General features: G+C 42.4%; 1 protein-coding gene across 1 annotated transcript in view; it reads left to right on the forward strand.

Moving 5' to 3' along the window:
- The window catches only part of trappc9 (trafficking protein particle complex subunit 9), a 321,620-nt gene extending 315,426 nt beyond the window's left edge, over window positions 1–6,194 (forward strand). Inside the window, exons 23-24 of the mRNA XM_084158560.1 lie at window positions 4,619–4,842; window positions 5,087–6,194. Of these exons, the coding sequence (XP_084014686.1) occupies window positions 4,619–4,842; window positions 5,087–5,272 (410 nt within the window). The 3' untranslated portion in view covers window positions 5,273–6,194. The remainder of the gene's footprint in view (window positions 1–4,618; window positions 4,843–5,086) is intronic.
- The last annotated feature ends 4,710 nt before the right edge of the window (window positions 6,195–10,904 follow it).

Below are 10,904 nucleotides of genomic sequence, written 5' to 3' on the forward strand. Positions count from 1 at the left end.
CATGATTATAATGCTGTCTAAATACAGAAAGATACTGTATGTAGCCCCTAAAGTGAAATGTGTTTTCTAAACTATTTTTAATGACAGTCATAATGGTGCAGCATGGCTAAGCACTTTATTGAAAGGCATACAAGGTCTCAGAGGTAGAACTTACATCTAATGTCAATGTGATAGCCATTAGTTTGATCTGTGTTATTTACATAATTATAAAGTATTCACTGTAGTTCTTTACTGCAGGTTCCTCCTCTGTAACCCTGTGCTTCCTTCCCACTGCAGGCTGTACTTAACTCTGTGTAGAGCCACTGTATTATGTTAAAGACTCCCTGCCTTTCTCCCTCAGTCACACAGGCTTTGTATGGACCAGGCGGAGAGGAGTGAACAGGAGTTTTTGTTGTAAATGTTCAGGTGGTGATTGAGGCGTTTGTGTGCTTGCGTGTGGGCTTGTGTTTGTTTGTGCGCGCTTGTGGGCATCTGTGTGTGTGTAGACCAGGGTTTGGCAACTGGCGGCCCGCGGGCCAAAACTGTCCCTCTAGTGTTTTGTATCTGGGCCCCCAAAAGTTTTTAGTTTAAAAAATACTAAAATCACTAGGAATTCAGCTAAAATGGATATCATTTAGGAAATCTGTTCCAAAGTATCACCCCGAATAAAATAAAAAAAGAGACGTGATTGTGTCTCAATGTAATCAAGGTATGAAATCATTGGTATTTTCAAATACAATCTATTTTTGAGCTTAGTTGTGATCAATTTGCAAATTATTATAATTACAGTGGGGGAAAAAAGTATTTAGTCAGCCACCAATTGTGCAAGTTCTCCCACTTAAAAAGATGAGAGAGGCCTGTAATTTTCATCATAGGTACACGTCAACTATGACAGACAAATTGAGAAAAAAAATCCAGAAAATCACATTGTAGGATTTTTTATGAATTTATTTGCAAGTTATGGTGGAAAATAAGTATTTGGTCACCTACGAACAAGCAACATTTCTGGCTCTCACAGACCTGTAACTTCTTCTTTAAGAGGCTCCTCTGTCCTCCACTCGTTACCTGTATTAATGGCACCTGTTTGAACTTGTTATCAGTATAAATAAAAGACACCTGTCCACAACCTCAAACAGTCACACTCCAAACTCCACTATGGCCAAGACCAAAGAGCTGTCAAAGGACACCAGAAACAAAAGTGTAGACCTGCACCAGGCTGGGAAGACTGAATCTGCAATAGGTAAGCAGCTTGGTTTGAAGAAATCAACTGTGGGAGCAATTATTAGGAATTGGAAGACATACAAGACCACTGATAATCTCCCTCGATCTGGGGCTCCACGCAAGATCTCACCCCGTGGGGTCAAAATGATCACAAGAACGGTGAGCAAAAATCCCAGAACCACACGGGGGGACCTAGTGAATGACCTGCAGAGAGCTGGGACCAAAGTAACAAAGCCTACCATCAGTAACACACTACGCCGCCAGGGACTCAAATCCTGCAGTGCCAGACGTGTCCCCCTGCTTAAGCCAGTACATGTCCAGGCCCGTCTGAAGTTTGCTAGAGTGCATTTGGATGATCCAGAAGAGGATTGGGAGAATGTCATATGGTCAGATGAAACCAAAATAGAACTTTTTGGTAAAAACTCAACTCGTCGTGTTTGGAGGACAAAGAATGCTGAGTTGCATCCAAAGAACACCATACCTACTGTGAAGCATGGGGGTGGAAACATCATGCTTTGGGGCTGTTTTTCTGCAAAGGGACCAGGACGACTGATCCGTGTAAAGAAAAGAATGAATGGGGCCATGTATCGTGAGATTTTGCAAGGGCATTGAAGATGAAACGTGGCTGGGTCTTTCAGCATGGCAATGATCCCAAACACACCGCCCGGGCAACGAAGGAGTGGCTTCGTAAGAAGCATTTCAAGGTCCTGGAGTGGCCTAGCCAGTCTCCAGATCTCAACCCCATATAACATCTTTGGAGGGAGTTGAAAGTCTGTGTTGCCCAGCGACAGCCCCAAAACATCACTGCTCTAGAGGAGATCTGCATGGAGGAATGGGCCAAAATACCAGCAACAGTGTGTGAAAACCTTGTGAAGACTTACAGAAAACGTTTGACCTGTGTCATTGCCAACAAAGGGTATATAACAAAGTATTGAGAAACTTTTGTTGTTGACCAAATACTTATTTTCCACCATAATTTGCAAATAAATTCATAAAAAATCCTACAATGTGATTTTCTGGATTAATTTTTCTCATTTTGTCTGTCATAGTTGACGTGTACCTATGATGAAAATTACAGGCCTCTCTCATCTTTTTAAGTGGGAGAACTTGCACAATTGGTGGCTGACTAAATACTTTTTTCCCCCCACTGTATGTTCCGGCCCCCTGACAAAAATCGTCCTGCGGCTGAATCTAGTTGCCTACCCCAAGTGTAGACTCTTCAACACCTCAGCTCAGCTCATCTCACACTTCCGTTCTTCTTTTGTTCACTAGTTGATGTGTTGGAATTCATCATCCCTGTTTAGAACTGATGTACCTATAATTTGCACATCTCCAACCAACAAGCTTTTGATCAACTAAATATAACCAATTGGAAAGGTGTCACGTTAGAATCTCCTCTACTGCCTATTTTATGCTGTGTACTGTAGGAGTGTATTGCTAAGTCCCACAGGTCCCTCCAAGCTATGGAGCTACTAATGCCCAAATATCATGAACAATATGTGAAAGTGACTATTCAAATACTCACAGATCCATTTTAACATAATTGCACCAAATAATTACCTGGCTTTTATGTGACTAAAAAGACAAGAAAATAATCTGGAATATACACTGTAGAATCCAGTTACAACTGAGAGCAAATTCCTACCAATAAAACACTCAGCTACTCAAGGGTAATGGTAGTGTTGTCAATGACACTACATCTCTGTACTGATCACATTGGTAATGTTTGACTTGGCTGTCGTCTGTCTGTCGTCTCTCTCGCTCTTCTTACACTGTCAAACATATTCCATCACAACATGTTTTGAAGACAACTTTTTCTGACAGGCAGAGAGACGTAAAACGTTCTCCTCTGGAGAACCTCTGTGTACGTATTCTGGGTTGATGAAAGAAGTAGCTTAGTCTATTGCAGTGAGTTAAGAGACTGCACGGTAGATTGACAATGCAGACGTATAGCTAGCTGGAGCTGAATGTGTCGTTCCAGGTTCAAACATATAGCTTTAGATGTATAGCTGAATGGCACCCTGGTAGAGTTGCAGATTCCCTGGGGTGGGACACCCACCCTGGCTCTGTTTCACTAGGGGGGGCTCAGTGTGGCACGGCTCAGCTCTCTGGTTGCCCCCTCCAGTCTTCAGGCTCCCTGTCTGTGGACGTCTGCCTGTGAGGCTCTGCAATCTGTGGTACAACACACCACAGCAGAGCAGAGAACGCACCCCAACACACACCCACACCTGGCTCTTTCATGTCCTTTCATGTCCTCAGGCCTCAACGGCTCTGACTAGCACTTCTAACTACAGCCACAAGGGCATTGCAGTAGTGTGTGTGTGTGTGTGTGTGTGTGTGTGTGTGTGTGTGTGTGTGTGTGTGTGTGTGTGTGTGTGTATTTGTGCATGTGTTTCTCTCACTCCCTTCCTCCCTCGCTCTCTCTCTCGCTCTCTCCACCTCCCTCCCTCCCAGAGGAGCAGAAGAATCATAGAGCTCATTATAGAAACAAACATGGTGGTTCCACTCCACCTGAACCAAACAGTGCCATATATGGATTGGCTACACATTAGAGAAATTGAATTTACCCCCAATTCAACTCAGTTGGAAATGTCAGAGAGAGGTGATGCAGAGGAACAGAGAGAGAGAAGAAAGGAGAGAGGGGAGAAATACAGAGAAGTGCATTTTATGTGAGAGTGTGGGGGTAGAATGAGGGGAAGGAAGGGGTGGTTTTCCAACCATCTCATTTGTCCCTTCTTGACAGCAATGAGTCATGCGTGAGATTGATAGGATGCAGTCTGAATTCATTTAATCCCCACAGCTCCCTCGCTCTCCGTTAATTTAAATAAAAGTGTATTTTAAACTACTGATCCCACACCAGAAACAATGTGCTGGACGATACGTCTGCACATGTGAATGCTGTGTATGGTGTTGTCATGAATGCAAATGAATTGGAAATTAAATGGAAGAGAGAGAGCTTGAGGACGGGTCATTCTGAGATGGGAAGGCAGGTTGTTGGGGAGATTGTGAAGAAGACATGTTTTGTGAAATTGTTCATGACATGTTTTTGAAGATCTCCACAAGTCTATAGTGGAGCTTAATGATACACTCTCTTCTGTTCACAAATTCATTCCTTGCTATCTAATAGACTTGATATCAGTTGCAACCCTCATTTTGCTTGTATGTTCAAAGGTACAGGTTGTCTCAAAACAACCATACTGAAAATGTGTTTAATTACATAAATAGTAGTAAAACCTCAAATCCAACCAAGCACTAATATTTCATAGAGGAACAAATTAATTAATTAATTTATAGCAGGTGACTGTGCACACAGCAATCTATGCTTCCATGTGGTTATTGAAACAATGTCTCGATCCTTAGGTGTTCATCAATAACTCCTAACTCATCCCTAACACACACTCTCTCTCTCTCTCTCTAGACGTAGTGGTGAACGGGAAACCGTGTGACTGTGACATCATCGCCGACTGTAAGGTGGGCGACGCCGTGCCATTGGAGGTGAAACTGACCAATCGTAGTAAGAATGCGGTCGGACCGTTCGCCCTGACCGTGGTTCCCTTCCAGGACTACCAGAACGGAGTTCAGAACTATGACCTGCAGGACGCAGTCACTTTCATAGGATCAAACACCTTCTACATAGACACGGTGTGTGTGTGTCCAGAACTACGTGTGTGATTGGTGGCAAAACTATTCTCAGATAAGTTAGCTATCCATAGGCACTCTGAATAATGTATCTTTGTGTATGTAGTTCTGTCCTTGAGCTGTTCTTGTCTATTAATGTTCTGTATTATGTCATGCTTTGTGTGGACCCCAGGAAGAGTAGCTGCTGCTTTTGCAACAGCTAATGGGGATCCTAATAAAATACCAAAATTGTGTGTTGTCTTCCCAGGTGAACCCCACAGAGAACTCTGTGTGTGTGGGAGCCCTCCTGTTCCTCTACACAGGAGACTTCTACCTCAACATCAAGTTCCAGGATGACAGTGCTGGCCAGGGAAAGGAGCTTCCCCCATCCTGGTTCGGCCTGCCCAGCGTACACATCAAAGCCCTGGAGGCGCCCATAGAGGCTGGGGCATAGAGCCTGGCACTCTAACATGAATATCAAACGTCTTTTTCTCCATTCTCCTCGGCTCCTTCTCTAAACATCAGATGTAAACGAGGAGAGACAGGTTCACCCACTTGCTGCACACCACTGAATGCATGGATGGATGGAGCACTCGAGGAGAGGATATTGGACTAAATATTCTAGCGGTTAGCTGATGTCACTCAATCATTTGTAAATAGCTGCTATAACTCTGAGGTATTTGTGTATACTCTATGTTAAAGCATGTAGGATACAGTAGGTCTTACTGAATTTGGAAATCACCTTTAGAATCATTTGATGAATTTAATCACCATAATCATTGAAATGTATCGGCCATGATCGAGGTTTTGTTTTGAATAATTTTGTTTTGTTCGTGTGATAAGGTCACCTCTTTCCTGGTTTTCACTCAATTTACCATTGATGTATGGCACTGTACTGTCCTGATGCGCTCCAAATGGGAAAAGGGTGTCAAGTCAAGTTCTGTGTCCAATCCTTCTCTCACAACAATCTGTCTCAGCAGCACAGTAGAGATACTCCCATGTAACCACGGTTATCGAGCAACATTCTCCTGGTTATATGATTCTAGTTCTGTCTGTATGTAAATAAGATCATAGATTCTGAGAGGCACAGTGTATTACTCCATCACATGAATCCACAATCGCCTCTATTCATTTGTGGTTTCTGCTACTGCAATTAGCTTGATTTCTCTCTCTCTCTCTCTCTCTCTCTCTCTCTCTCTCTCTCTCTCTCTCTCTCTCTCTCTCTCTCTCTCTCTCTCTCTCTCTCTCTCTCTCTCTCTCTGCGTGACTGTAAACATGGATCTTTACTACTGAGCTTGTAAATTTGGGCCTCTGTATCACTGTCTATCAATAAAATCCTACAATACATGTCAATAATAAATATTGAGGTTAGCCAACTTCTGAAAGGGCAATGTTTGCATGTATTTGATATATAGGAGCAAAGAGTTGGACTCATTCTTCTGTCCTTTTCTGTCTGGCAAAGTCTTGTAAACTTACCTGATAACTTAATGTAGGAGATATAAATTCCCATGCTGCGCTGTAACCTATCCCCTTCGTTCACACAGCCACAGACAGAATCCCATAAAGATATGCATGATGCATCAACACTCCAGCTTTACCACTGGTAAATGAAGGAGCGATAATAAAGTGGCAGTGCTCATGTGTAATAAACACAGAGTACAAAACATTAAGAACACCTTCCTAATATTGAGTTGCAACCCTCGCCCCGCCCCGCCCCCCTGCTGGCCCATGTTGACTCCAATGCTTCCCACAGTTGTATCAAGTTGGCTGGATGTCCTTTAGGTGGTGGACCATTCTTGACACACGGGAAACTGTTGAGCGTGAAAACCCAGCATCTTTGCAGTTCTTGACACAAACCGGTACACTTGGCACCTACTACCATACCCCATTCAAAGGCACTTAAATATTTTGTCAATTGTCTCAAGGGTTAAAACTCCTTCTTTAACATGTCTCCTCCCCTTCATCTACACTGATTGAAGTGGATTTAACAAGTGACATCAATTAGGGATCATAGCTTTCCCCGGGATTCTCCTGGTCAGTTTTGTACACTCAGTGTAGATTTGATGAATGGAGAGTGAAGTGTACAAACACACACACACACATTAGCAAGTAAATCCTTTATAAAACAAAATGTTATCATAATAAACGGGGAGCCTTAGGCAAAGTTCTCCTCCGCCACCTTGAATAAAATGCCATTATGTCAGGTAGGTGAAGCACGTTGCTGTTTTCTGTAGTGTAGAATGAAACACTTCCTAGATGAGGAGAGACTGAAGAGACCAGGCGGGCTGGAATAGGTACTGATGGTTCCTTTACTAACACATACACTTCACTGGGAACAACCCAGAGCTTTTATCTCTCAATGTGTTAATGATGTTCTGACAACCAGGTGCAACAGCAGCAGTCTTCTCTACAGCGCTTAGCTAATGTGTGTCTGTGTGACTTCCATTGTCCCTTAAAAACAACAAAGTGAGGTAAGCCTAGCTAATGCTTTTAAACTCGACATTTAAAATGCAATAATACAGACGCCAGATAATAGGGTGGTGAACAATCAAAGACATTCAGAGAACGTGGGCCATTTAAATGAGTAGCAGTAGACTACTATTCTAAAGTTGGGGAAAGCATTGTGAGGTGAACGATTTAATTGCAGGAAAAACTGTTGGATAGGCCTAACACCTAATAACTCACCATCAGATAAATAGGGCCATTTTGTGGCTGTAGCTACTCATCGCAGGTCTCCCTCCCTGAGCCTGCTGCCTTGTCATAGGCAGAGCACAGCCACAGTGGACCAGTAGGAGATGATGGGGAGAGATTCCATCTGTATCACTGAAGCCCGATCAAAATGTAAAGGTAATTTCCGTTTGAGCCAACATATGCAGCGTTTACCATGAATGCAGTCTCCACTGGTTGAATCAACTTTGTTTCCACGTCATTTCAACGACAAAATTCAATGTGATGACGTTGAATCAACATGGAAAACTGATTGGATTTGCAAAAAGTATTTTAACCTATAACCAAAGACATGCTGACATTTCTGGTTGATTTCATGTTGAATTCATTTTAGTTAACAACTCAACCAAATGTAAATCAAAACTAGACGTTGAAATGACATCTGTACCCAGTGGGTTGCCTTTAAATCTCAATCAAGCTATAAAGCTGAACTTCAGCGATACAGATTGATTCCAGCCCTGGTTCTGAGATTAGGCTGGCTTTTGCTGTGTACTGGAGAGGATAAGGAGGCTGGAGAGGCCTGTTTTACAACCCTCTGGATGTGGGAGGGATGGGAGAGGGACCCCACCAACCACAGTGGACAAACAGGAGATCAGGAGAGGACATTAGGCTGTGGAGAGATGGAGGTCTGTATGGCAGTGTGCTGAAGAGTTCTGACAACTGTGTAGCTGTGGATGGGAGAGGGATCCATCCCACCAGCGCCAGGTCTATTGTAAGGATGCTTGGTCTTGGAGGTTTCCCTGCAACATGCCTCCTTTCAATAGAGCTGCTGCTTATCAGTGAGTGAAGTGAACAACTGAGGGGCGATCATCCCTCCGCTCCCCACAGCACAGAAGAGCACAGCACCGGTACAACTACAAGCACAATGTAAAAAATGACAGTATACATGCCCAACGCTAACTTATTCCTGCACTCTCCATAGCACAGCTCAGCATCAGTACAGAATCAAAGTCAGCATAATGTCAAAAACTAGCTTACAGTTTCCTGTCCAACCTCTTCACTGTCCTGATGCTAGCTTATTCTTGCCTATCTACCCTGTCTGCCAGGATGTAAAGAGATGAAGGCTAATAGTCATCCTCGCTGAAATCTTGGATGCATTGCACACTTTGAGACAAAGCTATTAAGGAGTATTGGCCCCTTAAATTCTATTAAAGCTCTTGATTGTGCAGTACTAAATTACCGGTTCCATGTTCTATTTTACAGGCCCTTTTCTCCAGACAAAAACAGAGGCAAATATCATAAAAAGGCTTCCACGTTAACTCTTAGAAATTAATAGAGATTAAACATTCCTTTATTCAATATAAAAAGCGTCTACAAGGAATATGACTGTAACAGCTTAGTCACCCTCTAACATTACATTTCTCATTTTCACAGCAAGGTAATTTTCCAAGCGAAACAAACAACACAATTCTCCTCGATGCAAATGTGAAATTGATTTTCTAGATTATTCCGATGCATATTCTCAGGTTAGGTCTCGTGTATATGTATGCTTCTGACATAGTTATCTGGAGATCCGTTTTCTACAATTGATTAAATACAGGTCTTAGTCTCATGTGTATAACCAATCAATTACAATTAACACAACTGTATCATATCCTAAATAATGAATTACCATTATAATGGAGGTTACAGTGGATTTAGCTAACACAAGCCATATTCTGGTGACAGAAAAGAAAATAGCATACTGTAAGATATTATATTCTCTTATCAAAACATATGATTCTCTCTAAATGAATGCTTAGCTAAAACACAATATATCTGTTAAAACAGCTCAGTGCCATATTACCAGCTCACATTGAGCAGCACAAGGTATGATCGCAACACTACATAATCTAAATGTAAGACCACACTTAAAAAATTGATTGATCTTTTGAAGAGCTGAGAAATTAATCCCGTATTTGCATAAATTAAACTGTAGAGAAGTTGTAGCACCTGAGCGTCAGACAGGCAGATAGGGATCATGCCGATAAGTGCCCTGAAGATTCAAACAACAATAGCTCTTTCCTAGAGAGGTTGATCATATTTCCCATCTCCTATAGATCTCCTGCTTCTCTCCATGCAGAGAGCGAAAGGCTTTGTAGTAGAAAGACAAGGCTAGAGGTGCATGTGTGCCCCATCTTTGCTATTTTGTTACATTGATATTGATTACTGCATTGATATTGATAAATTGAAACTTGTAGGGAATTCAAAGCAGAGCTAAGGATTCCTACTTTTTTTATTTTTTATTTTTTTATTTCACCTTTATTTAACCAGGTAAGCCAGTTGAGAACAAGTTCTCATTTACAACTGCGACCTGGCCAAGATAAAGCAAAGCAGTGCGATAAAAACAACAACACAGAGTTACATATGGGGTAAAACAAAACATAAAGTCAAAAATACAACAAAATATATATACAGTGTGTGCAAATGTAGCAAGTTATGGAGGTAAGGCAATAAATAGGCTATAGTGCAAAATAATTACAATTAGTATTAACACTGGAATGATAGATGTGCAAGAGATTATGTGCAAATAGAGATATTGGGGTACAAATGAGCAAAATAAATAACAATATAGGGATGAGGTAGTTGGGCGGGATAATTTCTGATGGGCTGTGTACAGGTGCAGTGATCGGTAAGGTGCTCTGACAACTGATGCTTAAAGTTAGTGAGGGAGATAAGTGTCTCCAGCTTCAAAGATTTTTGCAATTTGTTCCAGTCATTGGCAGCAGAGAACTGGAAGGAATGGCGGCCAAAGGAGGTGTTGGCTTTGGGGATGACCAGTGAGATATACCTGCTGGAGCATATACTACGGGTGGGTGTTGCTATGGTGACCAATGAGCTAAGATGAGGCAGGGATTTGCCTAGCAGTGATTTATAGATGGCCTGGAGCCAGTGGGTTTGGCGACGAATATGTAGTGAGGACCAGCCAACAAGAGCGTACAGGTCACAGTGGTGGGTAGTATATGGGGCTTTGGAGACAAAACGGATGGCACTGTGATAGACTACATCCAATTTGCTGAGTAGAGTGTTGGAGGCTATTTTGTAAATGACATCGCCGAAGTCAAGGATCGGTAGGATAGTCAGTTTTACGAGGGCATGTTTGGCAGCATGAGTGAAGGAGGCTTTGTTGCGAAATAGGAAACCGATTCTAGATTTAACTTTGGATTGGAGATTCTTAATGTGAGTCTGGAAGGAGAGTTTACAGTCTAACCAGACACCTAGGTATTTGTAGTTGTCCACATACTCTAGGTCAGACCCGTCGAGAGTAGTGATTCTAGTCGGGTGGGCGGGTGCAAGCAGCGTTCGGTTGAAGAGCATGCATTTAGTTTTACTAGTGTTTAAGAGCAGTTGGAGGCTACGGAAGGAGTGTTGTATGGCAT

This window comes from Coregonus lavaretus, assembly GCF_964263955.1.
Source record: "Coregonus lavaretus genome assembly, chromosome: 3".
Lineage (NCBI taxonomy): Eukaryota > Metazoa > Chordata > Actinopteri > Salmoniformes > Salmonidae > Coregonus > Coregonus lavaretus.